This window comes from Puntigrus tetrazona, chromosome 5, assembly GCF_018831695.1.
Source record: "Puntigrus tetrazona isolate hp1 chromosome 5, ASM1883169v1, whole genome shotgun sequence".
Lineage (NCBI taxonomy): Eukaryota > Metazoa > Chordata > Actinopteri > Cypriniformes > Cyprinidae > Puntigrus > Puntigrus tetrazona.
The window spans coordinates 17,280,670-17,307,105 of NC_056703.1; the positions used below are offsets into that span (position 1 = coordinate 17,280,670).

At 36.7% G+C, this 26,436-nt stretch overlaps 1 protein-coding gene across 1 annotated transcript in view; it reads left to right on the forward strand.

Annotated features, from left to right (window-relative positions):
* Positions 1-26,436, forward strand: part of LOC122344734 (collagen alpha-1(XXVII) chain B-like) — a 56,118-nt gene that overhangs the window by 20,518 nt on the left and 9,164 nt on the right. The window contains exons 7-35 of the mRNA XM_043238284.1: positions 1,301-1,345; positions 2,027-2,080; positions 2,971-3,015; positions 4,008-4,061; positions 4,793-4,837; positions 7,149-7,202; positions 9,125-9,169; positions 9,328-9,381; positions 9,790-9,834; positions 10,317-10,370; positions 10,664-10,717; positions 10,842-10,895; positions 11,322-11,375; positions 11,465-11,518; positions 12,426-12,470; positions 13,253-13,306; positions 14,872-14,916; positions 15,019-15,072; positions 15,280-15,333; positions 16,660-16,713; positions 17,258-17,311; positions 22,264-22,317; positions 22,887-22,931; positions 23,242-23,286; positions 23,371-23,424; positions 24,355-24,408; positions 25,021-25,074; positions 25,640-25,693; positions 26,297-26,350. Of these exons, the coding sequence (XP_043094219.1) occupies positions 1,301-1,345; positions 2,027-2,080; positions 2,971-3,015; positions 4,008-4,061; positions 4,793-4,837; positions 7,149-7,202; positions 9,125-9,169; positions 9,328-9,381; positions 9,790-9,834; positions 10,317-10,370; positions 10,664-10,717; positions 10,842-10,895; positions 11,322-11,375; positions 11,465-11,518; positions 12,426-12,470; positions 13,253-13,306; positions 14,872-14,916; positions 15,019-15,072; positions 15,280-15,333; positions 16,660-16,713; positions 17,258-17,311; positions 22,264-22,317; positions 22,887-22,931; positions 23,242-23,286; positions 23,371-23,424; positions 24,355-24,408; positions 25,021-25,074; positions 25,640-25,693; positions 26,297-26,350 (1,485 nt within the window). The remainder of the gene's footprint in view (positions 1-1,300; positions 1,346-2,026; positions 2,081-2,970; positions 3,016-4,007; positions 4,062-4,792; positions 4,838-7,148; positions 7,203-9,124; positions 9,170-9,327; positions 9,382-9,789; positions 9,835-10,316; positions 10,371-10,663; positions 10,718-10,841; positions 10,896-11,321; positions 11,376-11,464; positions 11,519-12,425; positions 12,471-13,252; positions 13,307-14,871; positions 14,917-15,018; positions 15,073-15,279; positions 15,334-16,659; positions 16,714-17,257; positions 17,312-22,263; positions 22,318-22,886; positions 22,932-23,241; positions 23,287-23,370; positions 23,425-24,354; positions 24,409-25,020; positions 25,075-25,639; positions 25,694-26,296; positions 26,351-26,436) is intronic.

A 26,436-nucleotide genomic window follows, 5' to 3' on the forward strand; every position in this document is an offset into this window, starting at 1 on the left:
AAAAACAGTTGTGTAATATTTTTGCGGAAAACGTTATACATTTTGTCAGTATTCTTTAATGAATAGACAAAAAAGCATTTATTTAACAGTTAAGATTTACCTTTGTGATTTACCATTTGATCAATTTAATGCATCCTTGCACAAAAAAATTCAGCAGTTAGAAAAAAATATTCTATATGTACAATGTTCTCGTGTGGGAGTGTGAGAGATGAATCTTGTCATAAAATTTCCATTTCTCCTCTTGAATTCTAGTCAGTAGAAGTTTCCTCTCTGTTATTGTAATCCCAAAGGTTACTGCCAATTACCCAGCCAAGACACATAACACCGCATGATTTTTCACTCACTGTGAAGGTGTCAATGATGTCTTCATTACATTTACAGTCCCTATAAATCTCAGTAGAAGGAAAGGTTCTTGAAGTTGTACCCCAGCACACTTACGAATAAGTGCCATGAATGCTCCTGTTTTGTTGGACCTTGAAGAGCTCTATAGGTCGATATTGAATAGTTTTTGTTCATTGGTTCTTGTTCAAGTAATAGGTTACCCAAGAATTAGAGGAGTGATTCCAAACCTGAATATACTGTATTAAATGTGCTTAATACTGTATTAAATACTGCATTGCACGGAAAAGATCATCTTAGGCATTCAGAGAAATTTGTAATGAAGCAATTACAGCACATAGTTGAGCTATAAACTATAAAACCCGAAGAGGTAGCTACCACATAAGCATAAAATGTTGTCTTCCTGTCATTGTTGGCTGATATGAGAGCTAATTGGCCTGTCCCCAGCCGTTAATGAGTTGGTATTAGTTCGGAAGTGGTTTTGCTGTTAGAGTGGAATCTGTTGATGTGCCCTTTGAGACCTGTTATGTTTCTCTGCATTTATTACTTTTCCATCCCTCCATCCTGGGAACATTTGTAAACCGCTGGGATTGTACATGCTGGTTTCACTTTGTGACTCACTGGCAGACACATCGAATGCAAAAGCACATTTTCATTTCGTTACGTCAGAAAAGAATGACGTTACTCGTGCAATGAGAACATACTGTCGGCTTATGGTCATTTTATAGCTGCTTGTGGGAAATGATTACGTTTCTTTAGAATTACTAAAGTTAGAGATTATGATAGATTTTCTTTTGGCCCTGTATGTGGAAACCCCCCAGGATATGATTAAGCAAATGTTTGAGAAGTGACTCCCTTAAAGGCGCATTATCCTTGCTGTAATTTACCTCCTCTTGTTTGACAAACTATAAATTGAAGTGTCTAAATCCTTTCACAACGCTCAATCTCTCTCTGTGTTTAGGGACAGCAAGGCCATCCTGGTCCATCTGGCCAACCCGGAGATCAAGTGAGCTCCTATGCCTTTACTTTTTTTTTTAGAATTAAAGGACTGATAAAACTATGATCTTTACATAACCAGTGTAAAAATCCTGATAGTGCCAATACATTCACCACCATTCACATTCACAAATCTAATCATTCTGAAATGAATCAGGAAGAATTCACATGATAGAGTTTCCCCTATGCAGAATAGCTTACATTTTTATTACGTCATTATTCCCATTATATATACATGATATATAATAAATTGCATGCTTAGCAATGGACACAACTAAAAAGACACTTGTAGACTAAAAAATAATAAAATTTCTGGAACTGATTTTTTTGGAATTTAGAGTTGTTGAGTTATAGACTAGTAGTAGAAAAATAATATCTTATGCTTTCATCTTTGTTTCATAATTTCTCAATTCTGTGGTCGGCCACACATGCTCTATTTTTGACATATTGACAAAAATGGCAACGATTAAAGACTGAAACTATTTACAGACACGCAGAAGAAAAACATGTTGTTTTAATAGAAAGGCTGTTCACTCCTCTCTCTCTCTCTCTCTCTCTCTCTCCTTTGTGCTTTTTATCTTTCTTTTTGTTTGTTATGGCTTTCCACAAGAAAAGCTTCCAATGCTAATGACATATTTATAGTAATGGATATTTTCCTCCTTATATTCTGTTCATTCTCCTCTCTCCACAGGGAGAAAGAGGACTGGATGGAAGCCCGGGTGCCAAAGGTTATCCTGGCAGGCAGGTGCAGTAAATCTTCTGTTGTGCTGCTGGCTTGCACAGTACTCACCGACACGAGTATATTGAGACTAATAATAAAGTGTCAGAGCTCGTACTGGAGACTAAAACTGCTTGCTCTGCAAATATGACCACTTATTTTGACATTTTTTTTTAGAATTAACAGGCAAGCACTAAATTAATTCTTTTTTTGGTGCCAAAAGTGTGAATGATATTTGATCTTTGGAAAATCTTCGATCTTCGGAAATGATCATTCTCCCACTTTTGATAAGTCTGAATGTGATCAGCAGCCGCTTTTCCAGATTAGCAGATTCACATATTCAGGGAAACTACTACAATTAAATGAAACAATTAAACATTCTGGTAGTTTCCAGTTGTATAGTTTTCATTTCACAACGAGGAATGTTTTTGAATTTGTTTGTGGACTTTACACAGAATCAACCAAAAATGATGGTATTTATTCACCCTCAGGTTGTTCCAAACCTGTCTTCTGTTCAACGCGGAAGAAGATATTTTGAAGCATGTTAGTAACCAAAAAGTTGACGGTGGCCACTGACTTTCATATGAAATATGAAAATCTGTGGATGTCAATGGGTACCGTCAACTGAGTAAATGCCAGAATTCAAATTTTTTCACATGCTATAAAAAGCACGAGAGATGTTGCGAGAATTGTATTTCAATTGTTCTCAAGTATTTCATACAAACACATGTTTGTAAATCACCTGTTCAGGACCAAATCCAATCTGTTCCTCACGATTATCAAACTGTCACTTTTTAATAGTATATTATACACACAATACTATGGAGATTTAGCTTTGATTAGCGTACTTGCAAAATTGCAACATAATAACTCACCTTAATTGCTTTTTTTTTCTTTTTGGTTTGTTTTTTGTGTAGGGTTTGTCAGGGCCTATAGGAAATATGGGACCAAAAGGTGTACGGGTAAGGGATAAATAACACAAGAACTTTCCTCATTGCCTGTTTTGATGTATCTGTATTGTCTTTATATTTCTTTTTCTAATAAGAAATTATTTAGACTGTTAGCTATAAATGAATCATCATGTATTGATGTATTGATACATCATGTATAAGTTCAGTTAATATGAGATGTTTTCTGAATTCATTGTTTTTCTCCTACTTATAAATTTGCCTAGAAGTGATAGAGCTGTTACAGTATGTTCAGGAAGTTTTGTAAGGACTGCTACATTTTTGGTACTGAAAACTTTTTTTTCCAGTTTGTAAACTCTGAAAGGCACCAGAAAAGGAAATGGTTGTAGACATTTAAGGATCCGTTATTGGGAGTTGTTTTCATTATAAAACCTCAGAACATCAGCTCTGAAAGTATACGGCTGTCAGCTGGGTTTTATATTATAATTCCACTAACATTTTAAAACCAGTTTGGTCTTGTAAAGTATATGGCAGCAATGTAAATCCAAAGCCTTTGTTTTGTTATTTCCCTTAGTGCTAACATATTTTTATTATTAGTTTGCTTTATTTGCTGTATATAAGAATATGTTCATGTATTTGTAATACATATATATTTAAATCATGTTTTATTTCATTTAAATATTTCATATTTAATGCCTTTCAATTTTATGTCGTTTTTTTTTTATTATTGTACTCTTTGTCTTGTTCTTTTCATGATTTTATTGTACATTCATGTGTATTAACCTTGTGACCCAACCTTAGGCATCCTGCCGAATACCAGTGTGATCCCTGGTGTGAGGGTATGTGCCCTTGGACTACATCGTGGAAGCCAGCACCATGCAGTCCATGGGCATATACACTTGCCTCAAGGCCTAGATCTTCACCGAGCGTCTACTGTCCTCAAAAGACCTTTGCAAGTTAATCTGCTCTTTATCGAGGGATATTCAGGCCATATCACTCTAAATTCTCTCTGTTTATTTCTTGTCTTCTTACACTCCCTTTTTTAGGGCTTCATTGGAATCCCAGGCGTCTTTGGTCTCCCGGGACCTGATGGAGAAAGAGTGAGTGTTGTTGTTTTGCTAATAAAGAAATGTGCAGCAAATAGTTTGAAACTGAATAGAAATATTAAAGTGATATACAAATTTAGCAGAACAAAATATATGTGCAACTGTATGTGAAAAACAAACAAAAACTTCAGTGTAACAGCTGTTACTACAGTTGTGCATAAAAGTCCATTGATGTGGCATAATGGAGATGTATAGTCTTGGTTTTATATGCCCCTAGAGAACATATTACTTGAGCAAAGCCCACACACTTCCACTTGTGCCTTACATGTATCAATCTTCTTTATAATGGTGGCTTGTAAATCCAGAAAGCACTTGCTTTGAATAGGAAGCCTGGTGAAAGGGGCACGCTCCACTAAAACCACAGAGATCCCCCTTCAAAACAGTAGTTAGTCTCAGTTCTCACAATATTTGCTCAGGAACCTCGAGCTGGTGAATTCCGGCCTGCAATACTTTGTGGAAATAGCAATGTAAGCCCCCGGGAGCTGGAATATGGCCTGCTGCGGATTAGCCAGATCATGTCTCCTATTTTCAGGCCCTGAGGGACAGAGTTCATAGAGATCTGAGAGCCCCTTTTGTGTCCAGAAGAACAGAAACTAAAGACCTTTCAGCATTCACACAGTCTGTTGCATGTGGGATTGATAATTGATTAATTCCATTGTGTGCATTTTGATATTTCTGTTTCTTTTTACCTGTCTTTCCAATGCACTCCTTCTGTCTCCTCTTAGGGTTTACCTGGTGTTCCTGGGAAGAAGGGCAAGATGGGTAGGCCGGTAAAGTTTTCTTTCACCATCCTCTCTAGAGAAACTCTGTGAACGACTTGCCTCTGTGTTCAGTGATTTGTGCCTTTATGCTGTTTGAGAGAGTTTGATTCTTTTTGCGTTGACTTTATGACCCTCATTATCTAGAACCATAAAGCAGGGTTTCTTAACCACTGTTCCACAGCCAGTTGGATGGATACATTCGAGTAGTTCACCCCAAAATGAAAATTCATTCACCCTCAGACCATCCAAGACGTAGATGGGTTTGTTTTTTCATCAAAAAAAGATTTGGAAAAATGTAGCATTACATCACTGGTTCATCAATGGATTCTCTGCAGTGAATGGGTGCCATCAGAATGAGAGTCCAAACCTCTGATAAAAACATTACAGTGACCCAGAACATTAGAGTAATTAGTTTCTTGAGAAGCCAAAATCTGTGTAATAATTAAAAGCAGTCATATATTTTAACCAGAAGCAACTGTTTTAAGTTAAAAACATCTTGATGCAGTTATTTATTATAATCAAGCAGCTTGCTTCACAAAATGGTAATTCATAGACTTGAGTCGTGTGAATTATATGTGGATTATTGTGTTTTGTCAGCTGTTAGGAATCTGATTCTAATGGCACCCATTCACTACAGAGGATCCCCTGGTGAGGCTCAGTTACTCCAAATCCGTTTCAAAGACGAAAACAAGCATATCTATATGCTCTTTTTTTAAAGCAAACAATCTATTTTGTGACTTTTTTCTTTAAAAACATCACGACCACATTGCAGCCTACATTACATATGTATCAATCTGATAGATAGGCAGACAGAGAGACTCAATCATAGCATAAGTCATAATGCAACTATCATTTTTTTACTGTCTTGGCAGTAGACAGATTTCATTTAGAGGAATAATACTAAATTACCCCTAAATTGATTACAAAGTTTTAACCATCTGCACATCCATAATCATTTTCTATTTACCAAAATGATGCTGGTGTTCTCAAAAGAACTAGACATTAAGTATTCAGGCTCATCTTTTTCCAAAACAACTACCAATTACGTGCAGCTCCTTCTAGACTCAAAGCACAAATGCAGCGCCAAGCGCAGCTTCATCTGTTCTTAATAAGCAATTCTTTAACTCTGCAGTTCTGTTTGATAGGCAGCACATGCACCTAAGCCGTAACTCACTGTTTGCCTTGTTGGAGGACAAAAAAAGATCTCCACACGGCGCAAGTGTTGACTTTGGCCTTAAGACAAGCACACGTTTAGCACACAGTGGAGTGCGACGTCATAGCTCTTGTCCTCTTATATAACGTAACAGTAGATAGAGGGGAAACAGTGCTGTCAGCGAATCCCTGCCGGTCCTCCTCTCGCTGCTCCTGGTCGTTGCCAGTGCAAGGAAACACTCAGCCATGGAATTTCCTGCAGGCCTGACAGTGATGAGAACTGAGCTTGTTTCTGTGACTCGGCATCAGGCACTGTTTTCACAAAACAAAACTTGAGTGCAGCAGCCATATTCGTACATTCCTAATTGCTGATGTAAAAAAAATCCTTTAAAGTATTTACTTTTACTTTGTATTTTTTACTTTATTTGTGACTTTTACTACAGTTTTTACACTTTATTTATTTAAAGACTGCAGTTATTTGATCCAAAAATACTGTAAATTAAGAGTATTATTGTGAAATTATATTACTATTTAAGTTTTAAACTATTATTTATTACTGTGATGCCAAAGTTGACTTTTATAGCAGCCATTACTTCAGACATGATCCTTTAGAGTTGCTAAAGGATGCTCTTATTATTATTAATATTGAAAATAGTGGAGCTACTTAATATATTTTTGGTGCAAACTGACGTGTTTACTATTAGTTATTGGTTACTATTAGTTTATGGTGCGTGGCTAAAATGCAAAAGAAAATACAGATCTTACAGTATCCACAGTAGAAATCACTAATACAAAAGTGGTAAAACAATTCTAGCCACTAATATACCTCATCCAAAACCACCTCTGTAAAATGAACAATGCTACAGTGTCTCCCAGTTTTCTAGAATGTGTTGGCTGTATATGAGATATAACTGGTGGTTAGAACTTATTCTATCCTATTGCTGCTTTCCTGTGGCTGTTTTTTGGGATTCAGTTTTTTAGTATCCCATGATTATGGAGTAGTTCTGGTATTACAGAGGTTTGCACAGGATTAGAGTGAAGGGACAATGTTTACCATGTGGGCGACTGGAAACAGCAATGCACAAATGGTATCTGCACTGAGTCTAAGTGCGGTTTCTTCAAGTCTCGCTCTGCTAAGCTCTGCCGTCTCTCACATTTGTGTGCTTAGGGCTTTCAAGGAGGTTTTGGGGAGCAAGGACCACCAGGACCTGATGGAAACCCAGTAAGTAGTGCTACATCAACCACCTGGCCAACTGCCATCTGGGAGAGCTCCAGTTTTCGAACGCTCAAAAGAGATTTAAACATAGCTGTTTGAGGTTACATTTATTATCAAGGTAAAGTGTATAAGAATATTGCAGCACAGTGAGAGAAATGTTCAGGAAAAAATTATCCCAAAGTCTTCTAGCCTCTACATGCCCTTTTCCCGCCTGTTATACACTGTTATGCACATACGGTTATACAAGCTGACCGGGCCACGCAAAAACCGCTCTAATAAATACCTTTGATTTCTGCCACCACAATAACACACACAAGCCAGTTGGGAGTCTAGTGTGTGCAACTCAGCATTGAGTAATATTGGTAATGAGGAAATCATCTGTCACTACCGGAGTCTGCAGCAGATATCTGTTTTAGCCATTACAGGGGTTGCTTCAGTTCTGATCGTTTTACCATTTTCTTTACCCAATTTCTCATCTTATTCATGTTTCCATGTACCTTAGTATTCAAATAAGTAATTTTTCTTTCACTGATTTGCATATTAGGCATTGACATTGTATGGGCATAAAATGTGTATTGACAAAAATTATTAGCAAAAAATTCTAATGCAAAACCACATTTAATCAGCTTGTTAGTGGTATTTTGCTAAGCCAGTTAGGAACAGTTAAAAACTGAGAATTTTTTTACCTTGAGTATTAGACAGTGGAGACTATGGTAACAGGCGCCCTGGACTGCACCACAGTTATAAAGCACCTACAAACTCACAGAGCCCATAGGAAGAGAATTCATATACGCAATTCATATTACGCTGGTTAGCAGCAAGGTTGATCTGAGGATTACGTTCAGGAATGCTTTACCGGGTGAAGGACACAATAGAGCCTGACCCTCCAACCAATATGAAATCTGGATTTGATGGCGCTTATTTCATCATATCCAAAAAGAACAGTGGGTTACAACCAATCCTGTATCTGCCAATCTTGAATCGGTCCCTTCGTTGGCTACAGTTCAACAGTTCAACACAGAAATGCATTCTTTCATGCATATAGACTCAGGATTGGCATTTGTTCTGACATGCTAGCCTGTCAGCATTGATTGTAGCTAAAAGGCCCAAAAAGGTAATAAGGACATCTTTAAAATTGTCCATGTGACGTCATTGGTTCAACCGTAATTTTATGAAGTTATGAAAATACTTTTTGTGCACAACCCTACTAAAAAACAGCATATGCTGGTTAGATACGTCTTGAAGCTGGGTTGCTGGTTTAAGCTGATTTAGGAAAGAAAACAAAAACATTATTATTCATCAATTCTCTGCATGTTACAAGATGGTGCACTTTCCAAATAAAATGTTGTTTTGTTTAAAAAACGTTGTACTGTACAAATTTATTCATTAAGTATCTTGCCTCCTGCCCATCTCAGTGGCATATAGCAAGTATATAGCCTTTCAATGCTGAGTAGGCGGTAGCTTTAGCGTAGTGTTAGTGTTTAGCGTAGCGTAGCATTAGCCTGTCCGCCTGATTCCCTTCTGTACTGTAACCCTAACCATATCGCAAACATAGAGGACACGCACGCCTTCACCTCAGTCCTTTTTATTCATCAGCGGTCACTCAGCAAGAGCAGCCGACCCCGTAACATCTATCTGCTCGCTTTCAAAGAACAAGGAAAGCGAAAAATACACAGGGGATTTTTTTGGCCTGCTGCTGAGAGAGGAAGTAGGTATGGCAGGTAGCAGCGGGCCAGGCACGCCACACAACAAGCACCTCTCTGTACTCAACAGCATGTCTCTTTCATTGGCTCACTGAGGGGTAGATGCAGGCAACAGATTAGCTTGATATCAGGGAACAGAGGTTTCATCTCCCCCAACTTTCTCCAGCGTCCTCAGAGCAAACGTTGTGCCAGTAATGCTCAGTATCTGCTCTCTGTTTCTTACAGGGGGAGATGGGTGCCCCAGGTCCCGTTGGCATCCCTGGTTTTATTGTGAGTAAACAAACCTTCAATTATTAACAGTGAACCTTCTGGCTGTGGTTTTTGCCTTCCCAGTATAGATGCTTTCTGTTTTCAGTTTTTTTCCTGTGAATATAATGCATGCATTGTACATTATTATACTTGTTTATCATTTTTATATTTCATGGCAGGGTGATATGGGTCTTGTTGGAATTGTGGGTCTTCCTGGATTAATAGGACCAAAGGTGATTACATTGAAATTGTTATGAACATCCATGCTGAAAAGACTATTTCAAATTACGCTAAAGGGATTTGCTGGTCTTATTGATTTAGGATGGTTTGGCTGGTCTCCCAGTCTAAAAAGTAGCCAAAACCCCTCTAAAACAAGAAAAACACACCAATCTACTAGCTTGGTCAGGATGTGAGAAATCAAAGGAAATTAGCTTACAAATTGCTTGCTTATAGTTGTCTTTGTGCACTACACTGGAATAACTTAAAATTATTGTTTTAACAGTTAGATTGACACACAATAACTTTAGGCCACACACAGTATTAGTTTAGTTTGCATTTAAGGAGCAACTAGTGGTTAAAATGTATGGTTTTCAATTCATAAAACAATTCTTCTTTTTTAAAAATGATCTGCTGTCTTGCAGGGAGTACCAGGAAACCCTGGCGAGCCTGGACTGAAAGGTGATAAGGTGATCTGAATAACCTTTATAAGCTTTTGCTTCTTCTGTATTTGATTGCACAGAGCCATTATTAGGAGAGGCTGAGATCAGCTGTAACATGCTAAAACACACAAAGTTCAAAGGTTTAGGGTCAGTAAGAATTTTTTAAAAGCAGTTCATAATTTTATTCATCAAATATGCATTACATTCATCAAAAGTGACATTAAAGACGTGTATGTTACAAAACATTTTTATTTTATTTATACTCTCAACAACTTTCACCAAGGAAGATAAAAAATGCTTTAGTATTTTTTGAATTATTAATAATAGGAAGAAATGTTTAGTCTTTGTTAGTTTGTTATCTCCATGTTTACAGTTACAGACGCATTTTAAGATAGATACAGAGATAGATATAGCATTTGTAGTAACTGGATTATTGCTGTGATTGAACTGCTGGGACATCCTGACTTAAAGAGAGCGATGTTTTGACGCTGTTTTATCTCTGTCGACAGGGTGAAGTCGGGTTTCCAGGTGAACCGGGAGAACCTGGATTCCAAGGTGACAAGGTATTTCAGATAACAACTTTTCTTTTGATGTATTCAGTGAGCAATATAAAAAACTGTTGAATAAAAAAAGTAGCGTAGAAATAAAATTCCCTTAGAAACTCATTACAAAAAAACCTCAACAATAAATTAATTGTGAATTTTGAAATCGAAAGACAGCATTTTTTTGTTAATCATGCTGCATTAATCTGTGTTTATAACTTCAAAAAATGTGTTTGTGTGCATGCATTTGTATTTGTATTTATGTGCTTATTTTGGTTTTTAGCAATGTACATATAATTAACTGAAATTTCCAGGGTAATCAGGGCTCATCAGGTTTACCAGGAATTCGAGGAAAGCCAGGACCTCAGGTTAATTCAGAAAACTTTTTTATTATTAGGGTTATTTCGTTGTGTTTTACCTGGATGTGTAATATTAAATCTATAGTTCTGATTTGACAAAAATGTAAATTATAGCAAAATGTTTGTCTTCCAGGGGCAACCTGGAGATCGAGGCCCAGACGGTTTGCCAGGCCCATCTGGCCCTAAGGTAATGGTGCTTTCATTTCAGGCCAAATTGCAAAAGACAAAAGGTCGTTGTCTTGTGTACATTTTAAACTAATGGTTTCTTGTTTTACCCTACACAATCGCTCAACTTTTATACGATTAAATTCTTACTGCAGTTCAGTTCTCCTGTAAACATGCACAAATTCACAGAAAATATAGTATAGACCAAAATATAGTAATAGAGCAAAAAAAGGCTTTCAGCTGCACATAAGTGCACAGACTTCACAGTGCACTTGTAGTTCCTTCATTTTGTGTTCATTTAATATAACCGCAGAGAGATGGATATTAATTTGCAGTTGTATAGAAAGCTCACACGGTCCTCCAATAGCTTTCAGAGAGAGAAGTTGTTTAGCTGAGGGAGTCTTCTTAGATAAAGTATAATAAATGTAATGTTGTTACCTTTACTTAGGGTTTTCCAGGGGATTTTGGACCACCAGGACAAAATGGTGCTGATGGCCCAAAGGTGTGAATCCTCTTTTAGCTTTAAAAAATTTGCAATTAGGTCCTAAATTGTAAAATGGGGGCAAATATGCTACTGTTTTATTTTTGCAGGGGAATGCAGGAACAAGAGGGATTCCGGGCCCTACAGGAGTTACAGGACTTGAGGTAAGATCCAGACAGCTTCTTTGGTTTTGGAATTAATCCTGAATTAATAGAGGTAAATCTGAGTGTACAACTATATACAGTATCTGCATATAGTTATAAACAGTGTTTAATATAGGCAAGTTTATATGATAATAATCCTCTGTGTATATCTGTGTGTGTCAATTAAAACCCATAAAAAGTTACTTTGTGCTGCAAATGCATTTGTAAGTCTGTTGGTATATACAAGGAAGCAATTTGTAGTCACAAAAACAACTTCTAATAGGTCCAGTTGTAACTATAATTAATAAATATTTGCCTTTGGGTAATGCCAAATATCCATGTTTGGCATACATTCTTACACAGCAAGGTTTTTTATGCACTCAAGTAAAATCCCTTAGTAAACCCATCAAGACCTGGAGTCTTATACAGCCATAAGATTCCATTGCTGTATGATATTTTTCTATGATATATTACAGATAAAAAAAAAAAATCCACACATAAAATAGGTGACACATTAATGCATACAACAACTAGATATGCTAGAACTTGGTAACACGTTAGTATAGGGACCAGTTCTCACTATTAACTAGTTGCTTATGAGCATGCATGTTATTAACATATTGGATGGACTTTACCAAAATCAAATCAAATTATCAAGACCAATTAGTTAGAGCTATTCTGTGTTACCTGGCATTGAAAATAAAATGTATATGGCAAAGAATAAGCAACAACACATTTTGAATGAATCTATTCTAACATCCATATTCATTCATATAACACATAGCTTAGAAGCTTATTTGAATCTGTTGTATTGTAGTATAGGCTTTTGTTTTTGTTTGCATATAAAAAAAGGTCAAAATGCTAATCAGTATAGTTTTGTAGATGCTTATTGCTTCTAAAATAGTAACGCCGCTGTTTTAAACCACAGGGAGATCAGGGCCCAGTAGGACCACCAGGGGCTCCAGGACTAGAGGTGAGTACTTTCTTGAATTACCCCTTGGATATCTTAAATTAAACTTGAATTAGACATCTTAGCAATCGCATTGTCTTGGCTAACAACATACTAAGGGACCTCACGGCTTCTGACCAGAGACTTCCTGTCATTGGTGCTAGTTCCTGCAATTTTATCATTTTGTTGTGTTAAAGTTGAGCATTTAGTGTAATACAGTAATAGACAACAAGGCCTTTTGTAATGTGTTAGTTTTAAAAACCTCCAAATACAACAATCTCCCAAACCACTCTTCCAAACCAATTTCACAACAGCATCCAGACTACACACTTATTCAGCAATGAAGGTATTAAATGTAGTAAATAATATTCTGTTCTAATGCCAAAGCCTATCATGCAACAGCTGTCTGTACCTGACAACAAGAGATGGATTCAAGTTAACAGCTCATTGCATTTAACCCACTTTCTCATGTACAAACAGTGCCAAAAATCCCACAGTTTTGTAGAGCCTGTCCAAGTGAGGCCAGTGTGGATAATTTAGCTAATGAGGCAAAAGGGTCAGACATTAGCTAATAGATGACCAGGGGATATCTATCCGAGCTCCAACATAAACACTTCTGAGTATTCTTCACTGTGTTTGTGAGACTGAAGGTGATGCATCTGTTCCTGAATCATTTAATGTAGCTGCGCTCTCGCTCATATATTGGTGAACGGAGGAGATTGGTCCCAGGGGATAATGAGATGTCAGGGAGTAGATTTAGAGGACTGGGGGTCCAGTACTATGGGTCATTTCTGCTTTCTGTTTAGGGCAGACCTGGGAGGAAGGGTTTCCCTGGGAATCCAGGGGAGGAGGGAATGAAGGTAAGAATTCATGACAGCCAAAAGGCCACTATTTTTTAGACTCCAGTTTTTCATTAAATGTGTTTCTTCAACTATTTGGCCAAGTTTGGCCCAATGGAAAATCTTTAGTCCATCCATCCATCCATTTAACCTCAATATTTTTCATTAAAAGTTATCTATTCTTAATGAAAACGTCCACCACCATTTCATCACATCACACCATGCTTACCATATAAAGCCTAATGTATGAAAACATTTTTGTTAAAATGTGTTTTTTTTCACTTGATAACTCATAAAGCATAGTTCATAAAGACCTCTGTTTTATTCAGAGGCCCATAATATATCCAGTGTGGTGCAGCTGCCGATAAACGGATATAAGATTAAATTCTGATAGCTGGTAATGTAAATCAGATATTACAGGGCTGTTGAATGCTTGAATCTGATTTGTTGACAAACGTTCCATGGTGCGTTATTTTCAGGGAAACGAGCGGCAATAATTGTTCCAGGAATGTGTTTACCGCATAACATACTTTGTCAGACTATTTCAGTTATTACAAAGGGCCTTAGAGCTTACATCAACAAAAGAACCAAAACCTACAATGACAATGACCAAGCAAATAAACATAGTAAACATCAAGATAAAAACAAATAAAGTTAAAGTTTGGCTTTTAGTAGAGACACTGCTGCCAATCAGATGAACAGTTTCAGGTATTTCACACATGCTTAATCTCCCTCTCCTTCTTTTTTCTCTAATAACCTCATTATTAATTATTTATAACTGCATTAGTCTGCTGTAAATTGTTTAAGCCTCCATTACCAGGTCTAAAATGACGCTTTTGAATTATCAGTGGAGTTGATATCTGTTGTTACTCTGTATCTCCCAATAATGTCTTAAAAGATATTGAAATGTTTAGTTTATGATCAAAGCTCTGTAACAGAAGTGTAATACTATAATAATGCACAGATGGAGACAAATAAATGCTCATCAAAATCTGGTTAATCATTTGATACTCACACTCAATATGATCTTTCTAAAACAATATGATATAGATAATTAGTTCCTTTGTCCAGCAAGTGGTTATTTTGAAGTATGACTATGAAAGTTATTTTTATTTTTACTGTATTTATTTCAGTATTCATTAATTACCAAATATTCAGCATTGCCCAAATAATCTGTAAATATTTTACAGTAAAAAGACATTAACAGCATTCTGTGATGACATTTTAATATTGTCAATAATTTGTTTTTAATAATGTGTTGAAAAACATAATGTATTATTAATACAATCAAATAAAATTTGTACGCATTTTTGGACTAAATTAGAACTTGAATGGAAGTAAAACACAAATCAGATATTATGATGTTATGATTTGCCCTTAATTTTTCTTGTTCTCACACACGACATGTGTTTTATTTCATCTCAAGCTCTTCACAGACACTGTTGTCTCTGTATAGTGTCATAGTTGAAGAAACACCTTTCAATTTTTCCTGTCCCCTATCTTTATTATAGTACATTACGTTGTTAAATGAATACAATATCATTTAAAGGAGTTTTTGAATTGTATATCTTATCCCTTTGCTGTAGGGCGAGCCTGGATTTCCTGGAAATCCTGGGATGCTTGGTGAGAGGGTAAAGGATTTTTCATATACTTTTGTAAATATTTATATGCATTTTAATCTGGAGTTAATCATTTTTGATTTTTCTTTTCCCTTATTTCTTTGTGCAACATAGGGTCTTATTGGTTTTGTCGGACCTGTCGGTGAGGTGGGGTTTCCTGGAGAAAAGGTCAGCATTCAGTTTCACAGCATTCTGCCATGTGTAATCATGTTAAATTCAGATTAATCTTGGGTCCTGTTTATATATGGCATGTGTTTTAAATCAATCATCAGACATTTATGTTGGTTTTGTTTCATGGTCAATGTTGTCTTTCCAAGATGTTAGTGTTATCTTCTGCTGTGTTGTTTGGCTCAGATGTGTTTCTTGTGCTCTCAGGGAGATCGTGGTGAGATGGGTCTGCCCGGGCCACCTGGAGAAAAGGGAGCGATGGTAAGGAGTAAGTCTGGATCTCGTCTCTGCTCTCAGGGGAACTCTAATACCCACTTAACCTTGAGCAGTCACTATAACTCAAACGGCTCACAGCTACAATGGTTGGAAAGTAGTAGTATGTGGGAAAATGCCTCATCAGCCATTTTCCATTCATGAGATAATCAGCTAGACCACTGCAACAGTCATTTCCTTTTCAATGACATGAGGAAATTGTAGCCATTTGCTGCGCAAAGTGGTTTGGGAATAATGTCAAAGTTGAAACCAAATTCAAGCCACTACAAAGCAACCTTCCAGTCTGTCCAAAACGTTTTGTCATAATTTCAGTGTTTCAATAATTCCTAGAACACTTAAAACTGTATGTATCTGTTGCCCGTGGCAATCCAAAAAAGTAGTCTTCATTATGAGCACATGCAAACAAACAAGATAAGAGTTGTTCTCAGTGTAGTTTTCTGCATCATTCTCATAAGAGCTCTTTCTTCTATGCTGCAAAAATGTGCAGTTAATAGTAATTAATACCTTTCAAGCAGTGTGAAACACAGCTCTAAATGAATGCAAACATCCTGAAAAGTTTTACATCTGAAAGGGCACTGTTTATCCACCTTTTTCTTCAATGCCGATTTAAGCCTATGGTTGAGACTTCCAGGGCATTAGCCACTACAGGTAATTAACGAGAAGAAAAACAATATGCAGTAAACAATAAAACTGTTTGCACTACAATCCAGTGTGTTCATAATGTAATACATTAAAACAATATGGTAGGACACACCAATTTTCTGTATCAAGCAGGAAAACTAATTTTTTTGTATAGCTAAAAGTAGTTGGAAGTAGAATGAGACCGGAAGCTAGACCTACAGAATTTACAAATGGACACACCAAATGGAATCCCACACCATTTCATGTTGACATCAAAATAAAACTTTAGTATATTGTCCGCCCACTTCTTGGTCTTTACGCGTTAATCTGAATGAAAATGCATATTCATTCTTTGCCATTAGGTGCCACTAGGTGTGGAAAAATTTATTGCTGAGCGAATCATTTGGGAGTCATTGAGTAGCCAAATTAAGATAAAAAATTAATACATATCATAAGACAACAAAAGTGTTTTTTGACCTTGCACACACGTCAATCTGTTGTTGGGAATTTTCCAAAACCAAAATATAAACCTCTCATTACCCATAATAGGGCTACTTTAAAATACCACACCACCAAGTTTACTTGCAATGGTGTACAGTAGTACAGTTGAAACTAAACAATAATCTCTTTTTAGAGATTCTTTCTTGCAATAGAGATTGTTCTATAATGATGTGCCCATGATTGATGTTTTAGGGACACCCTGGGGCCCCGGGTGAGAGAGGCCCATCTGGACCAGAAGGTACACCAGTAAGTCAATGTTATGTATTCAATATATATAAACTGACTTAATTTATCCCTGGCCAAGAGTCTCTGCAAAAACTAACATCGGCACAAATCTTCTCTGTTTTGTGTCTTACGTTTTTGTTGTAATTTCCAAATTTTGTGCAGTCAGCAGGTCTGAATCTTTCTAGGTAAATCCAGATGACATTCTATCATTAGAGCTGTTCATGCACACTGATAATAGACACTAGTGTACTTAGCGTCGTACCAAATGAAACCTGACAACTCCTTGTGCTTCTTTGCTCTTTTCGCACAAATGATGATGTCATCCAAGACTTTGGCAGGAAATACCATTTGAAGGCACTCGTATGACCCTGTGAGCAGGGCAAAAAGTGCTGCGCAGTACAAACATAAACACCAGCCTTTGAAGGACAGAGCTTTCACCCTGAAGTTGTAATCGGGTCAAGTGATGTTTGTTTGCCTGCCAGAGACTCTTGCCAGCTCTAACTGAATTTCTCAGGGAACGTTGTCCGGCTGCCTGATTCAGGACTCTGTGTTTCTGTGTTTCTAGGGGCCTCCTGGGTCTAGGGGCCTCAGTGGCACCAGAGGACCCAAAGGCATAAGGGTAAGAACTGATCATTTTGACTATTAGTAATGATGGTCCTTACATAAACATGTGTGTTGGAAATTAAAAATGTTCAAGAATTAAAAGTAAAACATTTTTATAAGAAAACAGTATAATGTTCAAGCTATGCTCGTCAGCAAAAGTTTTAATTTCACAACTATAACCATTAACTTTTTTTGTAATCTATCTAGATAGTTATCACTGTATACTCAAGACTCTTTTCTTAGTGGAGGCCATTCAAGTTTGCTTAGGCTTGTAATGAGTTTTGCATTGGCATATAGCTCTGTCATCTTTGGATAGGTTTGCATCCTGCTAATGTAGTGGTTACTGGAAGCTATACTGGGCTATATTTCCTTTATATTTACAGTCAGTGACAGTATCATGGCAGAAGAGCTTGACAGATGGTATCTTCACATCAGCTCTGATTACATTACCATTAAAAACTAATTAAAATTCTAAAATTACACATCACTTTTACGTTCAAATTTCCTGTTCTTTCATTTTATCCCCGCAAATGTCATGATAATCCCCACAATGATGATAATGTCTGCAAAGCTCAAAAACATAACTTTAGGACCAATCTAGCACAAATAAAAAAATTGCACAATCACAAATACATTAAATGTGACCCTGGACCACAAAACCTTAATCAGTTGTAGAGAATTAATCTTCTCTGAGAGACAACAACCAGATTCAAAACTCTAAAATGTCCAACTGAGCTGAAAGGTATCCCCCAAAACCCACAGTAGAGGCACTGCAATAACATATCAAGCTCCACTGGCATGGAGTGACTGTAATGCTGCTGATTACTAGGGAATAAATAGACCAAAACAGTATGTTATCAACCCAAATTTTCTTGATGATGCCCAGGCAGCTCAGGAACAAGCCTGTTCCCAATGATTACAGTAAGCATGCTCTGATACTACCTGGATAGCTTTGAGAAAAGCATGTTTCCAATGGCTGCAGCCTTTAGATCACTGGTCTCAAACTTAATGCCTGGAGGACCACAGCTCTGCACAGTTTAGCTCAAACACACCTGATCCAGCTAATCAAGGTCTTCAAGATCACTAGAAACTTTAGAGCAAGCATGCTCTAACATTACCTGGATAGCTCTGGGACAAGCATGATCCCAGTGACTGCAGCCTTTTGACCAGGGGTGCCCAACCCTGCTCGTGGCGTTTGACTGTCCTGCAAAAAAGTTTAGATCCAAGTCAAATCATATACACCTGCTTTTAATTTCGATAATTGTTGATCGCCAGGAGCAGGATTGGGCACTCCTGCTTTAGAGCAAGCATGCTCTAATGCTACCCGGATAGCTCTGGGACAAGCATGATCCCAATCATACAGCCACGACTTAAGCTCATGGTCGTATTAAGAACATGCTTGTTCTTAAGACAAGCATGTTCCCAATAAGACTAGAGAAAACAGAGTGTCTGATACAAGAACAGAATTAGCCATGCGGATGCAGTTTGCCATTAGTAAATAGGTCTTGTAAGCTGTGTTTTTATGTCCTTGCCGCTGTACAGCACTTCCGTCCAAGTTATCCTCCCCATATGCAAACATATCATAAAAGGCCTCTCTCGAGCAAGAAGTTTATCTCTTGATCCTTCTTGGGGCTGAAGAAGAACTGTTCTTGAGTCTGTCACATACTCGTGAAGCCCTGTAGCTATGCATGAACTTGGTCACTTCCGAACCAGTAAGCTTATAATGAAAGCGTTGAACCACATATTCTTAATGCACTTAAATGAATCGAAGTTAAGGTCCATTGGTAAAACAAATTGCGCTTTCTAAATTTTTGATTCCTGGTGATGATGTTTCTGCCTGCCGAATTCACTATTTAATTAGCTGTAGTACAACGAGAAGACTACTGATAGTACTGATGGACCTTATATATATATGAATGCTTAGGTGTCATATTCCTATAAGTAGATAGGAGTCAGCTGACACAGGCTTGACTAACGTTCCCTGACAGAATTAACACTTTGCTGTTAATTTTAACCTACCCTTAACACTAAACCTGTCCCTAACCTTATCCAAGAATACCTTTTTTTCAAGCTCGGCAGACCTGGCAAATCCTGTAACTCATTAGGGACTTGCACCAAGGCTTTCCCTACCGTAATACACCTATAAAAACTTTTTCTTTTATGCCAAAAATCATTAGAATATTAAGTTTCATGTTCCATGTAGATATTTTGTAAATTTCCTGCCATATTTATCAAAGCTTCCAAGGACATCCTATCATAACAAACCATACATCAATGGAAAGCTTATTTAATCAGCTTTCAGATAATGTATAAACCTAAATTAAATTTAAAATAAAATAGACCATTATGACTGGTTTTGTGGTCCAAGGTCACAATTATGGTTTTTTTTTTAAACTATAAAAATAAAGTCCAGCTGCAGTTAGACTTCTTTGGAAATGAAACAGTGCTATCACAATGAAGGAATCAGTGCCACCCACAGGGATCTGCTCCAAATCAAAGCAAGCCACGGGAGTTGAGGGCAAACAAAGGACAGACTCTCATCAGCTGTGGAGAAGTGGTAATGCTCATGAGCAGCTTGGAGAATTTTGGATTTCTTGTAAAAATCAAGTTTTAGCGTGTGTCATAGGTTATGGATGTTATGGGTAATGGGAACCTGTGGGGGTAGCTAAAGAGTTCAACCTTTAAGCACTGACGGGAAAGTCCCAAACTTGGAGATTGGATTATGTCAATGTCAGATTTATGATGATTCTCAGCGAACACTCAAAACTTCTTTCAAATATGACAATTTTACTTCTGTGATGTGACATATTTCAAAGAGGAACCAGATTCAATGCAGGATTGGTTGATTTTATCCTTCAGAAATTGATTAGTTCTGAAAACTGGCTTTATTATTACATTATTGGTTTTAGGTTAACCTTATTCAATAGCTTGCGGAGTCTACATAAAAAGAACATTTGAGTATTATTATTTTAGTTTGTTTAAACTTTGTTTCCATTTCTTTGCGATGACCTGCATTGATATATTGTTCACAGTAAGAACAGGAACACTCATTAGGACAGTTATTAGGGTCCACTATGATTTAGTGTGGACATGTGCATTGAGGCTTTACTCTTAATGAATCTCACACAAGTTCATGTGGTATAATGTGTTAATACAATCTCTAATAGCTTTCTAGGTTCCTATCAGAAATTTCAGCACTTACATATTAACTTTACTCACATCACAAATACACATTTCATAAACTTAATTCACCATTACAAATGAAACATTAATCCTTCAACAAACAAAAGATGAACGTCAGTTAGGACTGAATTACCGCTGATGGAGAACGTGGAGGTCTGGGATTTGAGGCTCGTCATTTTCAGAATGCTCGGTACTGTTAGTTCCCACAGACTGATCCATTTATCTCACTGCTCTTTAGAGACCAATATTCATGTAATTTATTGAGGAGAAGAAAGTCTTCTCACCTCACAGACAAATTAAAAATAGTTTGAAATATTGATATTGGAGATAAAAGTTAATGGGATATGCTGTCAGATCAAGTTAAATTCAAGACATTCAAGTCCTCCTTTAAAGTTTGTATTTGGGATTTAGGAAGCTGTAATTGCAACACTGCAAGATGGTAATGTACCTTTTCTACAATATAGTTTCTATAAAATGATGAAAGAAAGCACATTAGGTGTTTTTGCTTTTTTAATTCAATTTATGCAAGTGGAATACTCTGGATTCACTATCACTGTTGTATTTTGTACATGCAGTTTAGTTTAATTGTAAATGTTGCTAATTTTATTGTAAATAACAACTGCTGAGCATTACGATCAGCTTAACACAGCAACATAGACTACCAATAATGTGCACTTTAGTTATTTCAGTTTTCTAACCAATATCAGAGATATTAAGGAATCCAAGTTTTACAGTTCAATTTGGTGAAGCTAGTGGGACAAAAAAATATATGTTTAACCAATTTAAAACAAAAGTAACTATATCAGCATAGAATTCTAATATTGGTTACACTTTATTTTAAAGTGTCCTTGTTACAGTGTACTGAGTTATATTAATTAACTACACGCACTTACTATTAGGGTTAGGGATTGGCTTAGGCTTACTTGCAAGTAATTAAGTGTAATTTATTGTTGTTATAATAGAAAGTACATGTAATGTGTAGCAAAGGCACTTTAAAATAAAGTTTTACCAAAAAATTCTTCTCAAATTCAGCTACTCAAGTTTTGTTGAAAATCTTCAAACCATTGCCACTGAAAGGCAACATAAATTATGTTTTATTTTGATCTCCTTTTCTGTCCAGGCCTGATTCCAATCAGTTCAAATGTTGTCATTAGCTCCTGAAAGGTCAAAGGTTTCCCGAATGACATCAGATCAGTAGAACAGAGGCAGCAGTGTTGCACTGGCCCTCAAAAGCACGTTCTGTCAGAAGAGCACCCAGCGTCTGTTCTTCTGCAGGACCCACAGCAGTTGCAGCCGTCATAATATCCCCATTGATCACTGTTTCCACCTTCCAGACAAAGAAATCCCTCAAAGTCAGAGATCACCCAGCTGTGGCTCTACATTTTTCATAAGGCTTATGAATCATCACAATGGAAATATAATGGCAGCTTTCCATTCTACTGTAACCAAACTTCCATGATGTGAAAGGCTAATGTTTCACAGAAGTCTTTAAAGCTGCATTCATTCAGGTTTTCTCCCCTGGTGAGCTGGATATTCGACTCATTTAAGACCATAAGTCAAACAAATTACTCTTAATGAGTTGTCATATCGGTTTGTCAAACTTTGACTAATGCTATACTTCATATCTGTTAATTAGGTGATAATAGTAAACTTGTTCCCAGAGTATCACCATTGATGTCTTTGTTTGTACAAGTGTGCCCTCTGCTGTTTCGCTATTTTTTTTACATTTTTTTTTTACACCCATATGTGTTTCCTTCATAATGCCAGTTGCACCTCTCTACACAGGGTGCAACGGGACCAGACGGACCAGGTGGAGACAAAGGAGTGGTGGGAATGAAGGTGAAATATTCAGCAATGATTCTTGTAGACCTAAGTTATGGCACAATATCTTCATTATATGAAAATAGTCATGAACTTTCATCGTTTATAGTCACCTTTTGGGACCAAAGACATTACTGTTTTCTTGTTTTCATTATTGCTTATAAGCACAATTGGGGTTGCATCTGATTCATTTGATATTGATCTTTACTGGCAGCTAATATTGAGATCTTTGCTTAGTAATTGTTTGCAATTTTGTCCTCGTGAGATGTCAAAATGAAGGGAATGGTGTGTGTTGAAAGCAGTGTAGTAATACTATACTACGTTTCAAAAAGTACTTCCTCCATGCTGGCATGCATTGCATTTTCCCTACCACAGAACAAAACAACATATGAAACACATCTAAATTGTCAGCACAACATTTTTTATCAACCTTACAATGCTGGAAACAGAGTGCATTGAAGGATGTCTCGAAACCTTTCCAAAATACTTAGTTTTGGTTTGATCAAACAGAATAAAGAATAATTTGATTTGGTTGCTGCAATGGAAAATCGTTGGTGACTGTCTTGCGTTCTGTCCCCTTTTTGCAGGGTCCTGAAGGCCCGCCGGGGAAACAAGGCTTCAGCGGACAAGTGGTAAAATTACAGTTTTATTTGTTTTATATCGCTTAAATTTTGATGCTGTCCAAAAATGAATAAAGGAAGAAAAAATGTGCCTTTAGGTGTACAAAAGTATGTCAAAGGGACACCTTTGTACCTTCTTTAATCCCCAAAGGGCGATTTGTATCTTTATTTATATCTATATTTGTAATTTGCATCTTACAATAGTTGTATCTACCCTTAAGATAGTAGTATACACTCTTATGGTGCTATGCACCTTTTAAGGGTAAACAACTGTGAACTGTCCCAAGATGCAGAGACACTGAGATTCTCTTTTGTGTAACAGGGTGAAATTGGAGAAACTGGTGAAACCGGACCAACTGGATTTCCAGTGAGTAACTCATCATTTGATGAACATTTTCAACTGTTCATAATATACATTTTCAAAAACTAAATATGTATATACATTTTCTAGGGTGTTCAAGGACCAACTGGACCTCCTGGTGCAAAAGGCATCTTAGGAGAACCTGTAAGTACATTATTCATATATAATGAATGAGGATTTGGACCGTCAAGCTTCAAAACGGCAAAAAAGCACCATAAAATGTTCATGAAGCAGTCCATCTAATCCACTTCTTTTGAAACAGACTGAAATTTAAGCCTTTAATAACTGACTTTCACTGTTGAGATCTGTTTAAAAAATGGTGCCTTCATGAACATGTGACATATCAGGTTTGATTACATCAGTGTGATGTGACACAACTAATGGCAGCAAATTAATTCTTGAGTAAAACAATATTTTCAACTAAAAAAAACAGGACTTGATTTTACCCATCTGGAATTGAGTGATTTGTGATGATAAGTTATTGTTCCGTACCAGAATGGAGCCAGGTTTGGAAAGGAGTTTACAAAAACAATGCCTGAATAGCTATTTGGCTATGGGTTAATATTATTAAATGGTCTGGAAAGTTGTTTCAGCAAATACGTTGTTGAAATAAACCGTTTTGGTGCCCATTGATTTCTATTGTTTGGACAAAAACGCATTCCTCACAATATCTTTAAATTTCATATTTAAATACGATTATAAAATCCCGCCAAACTTTGCTTAAAAAATACAGAGATGATGTGTCAGCCCACATTAAATAGTAATGAGAAATATGAGGTTAACATACGCTACTGTAGAAACATTTGGATTTTTTAACGATCACCAAGACTGCAAATATTTGACCAAATACAGTACAAAGCATAATATTGTGAAATAAAGGAATAAAATTAATTCCTGTGATGTGACTCAGTCTTCAGTGTCACATGATCCTTTAGAAATATCCTGATTTGATGCTCAGTAAACATTATTTTCAGTGATGAAACCCGTTGTGCTGTTTACTAAGGAGTGGAAACCACAACAAAGTTTTTTTTTTCTACAGGACATCACAGCCATATGTTTTCTGTCTCTTAACAGGGTCCTCAAGGGCCATCAGGAGTATTAGGTCCATTGGGTGAGATTGGAGCAGTGGTAAGAAGATTCTTGACATAATCTATAGATTTCATATTGTACACATAGAGGTCCAAAATAAAGGTTGTCACTGGGGCAGTACCTTTTTAAAAAGTATACATTTGTACCTATTAGGTTCAAATATGTACACTTTAAGAACTAATATGAATCCTTTAGGTACAAACATGCACCTTTTGAAAAGGTACTGACCCTTTTGTACCTGTATTTCTGAGTGTACTTCAAGCATTATTAGATCAATTCTCTATTTTTCTAGCACTTTCCAGCTGTGTTACATCTTATTGTACCCCTCTTCCCTACTCTCCTCATTGTTTTTTGCTAAACAATTATATTTATGCCCTGATTTAGCCAATGCCAGATTAGTTGTGGTTCCTGTATACAATTACTAATGTCCTCAGGTGGCATTAGAAAACACTTAGCTTGACTTTGTTAATTAAAATACTTTACTGAATGAAACCGAAATAGGAAACAGATTTTGTCCCACATTGTCCCTTTGTTTCTAATTACCTATCTATTATTCCCACATGTTTTCTTAGCTGTGAGAGACCAAAGACTGCAGTAGGATACAGCAAGCTAAACACTCCATGTTTATTAGTTTCCTGGTTTGTGTTACAGGGTTTACCCGGAAAGGTTGGGGAGCAAGGCCTACCAGGTGAACCCGGAGAGAAGGTGACCACTTGCTGCATTTTCTTATTCTTTACATGGTACTGAAGGAGATAATCAAACTCAAGGCAAAGTCTGTTTTATTGTCAGCATGTACTGTACAGAGAATTGCGTTTCTCTCAGACCTTTGGTGCATACACGCTAGCAGTAAAAATACAGATAAATACAATTTAAAATTCTATTCCAAATATACAAATATGTATAAAGCAAAAAAGCTGTTCCAAAATATACAAATAAGTAAAATAAAGCACATGGCAGATAGCACTTTGAGGTAATGACCAGTGCAGGTCGGGAGAGTTGAGCTTCCTGACAGCCTGATGTATGAAGCTATCTTTCAGTCTGCTGGTTCTGGTCTGGAGACTCCGCAGTCTCCTCCCTGATTGCAGCAGACTGAAGAAGCTGTGTGCCAGGTAAGTTGTGGGATCACCTGGAGGCTCTGCGGGTGAGACAGGTGTAATAAATGTCCTGGAGGGAGGGATCTTCTCTGCTGCTCTCACCACAGTTAGGATACTGTGTTTATACAAAGCTGAAATTTGAGTTTGAACTTTTTTCTACTCTTTTTGTTTTTTAGGGTGTTGATGGATCTCCTGGGAATATGGGAGAGCAAGGCTTGATTGGAACTCGAGTAGGTTAATTTTGTTAAATGTAATGGACCTTATTCAGGAGAGATGTCATAAATGTAGATTTGAAAAATACATTATACATATAATTGTACATTATAAAACGTACTTAAAGGAATATTTCACCATATAATTCACTCACTTGAGTGTGAGTAAATGATGACACAATTTTCAATTTTAATATAAATACTTAATAAACAACTTTAATACAAATCTATAACTACAAATTAATGTAAAGATGCTTCAGTGGATTTAAAACGCATTAAACAATACAGTTTAATTGAATCAGCTCTTTTTTACAATTAATACATTTTTACTTTATTGTAATAGTTTGTTTTATTGCAGTCAAGTGTACAAAAACACTACATTCAGTTTACAGTTAAGTTTAAAATGTATTATTTCCGGAACAAGTGCTCTTTGTAAAAGTATGCTAAAGTCTACCTCGTTTTCACAAGGGATGGTTTATTAGCTGCAACCTAGAAACATTTGTCCTTTGCAGCTTGTTTCATTTGTGTCAGGCTAAATATGGCATCTACCCTGATTAAAGTCCATATTTGTGTCTTATTAAAGTAGTTCAGTGAATTTTTTTTAATAAAGGTTTTGTTTAGGGCGACCCTGGGCTTGATGGGGAGGCTGGCCTGAGTGGCCCTGATGGAACTAAGGTCAGAAAAATATATATTTTTTAATGTAAGCACGATCACTTTATTTAAAAGTGTTAGGAGACATTAGGTCTGTTTTCTTGGAGTTT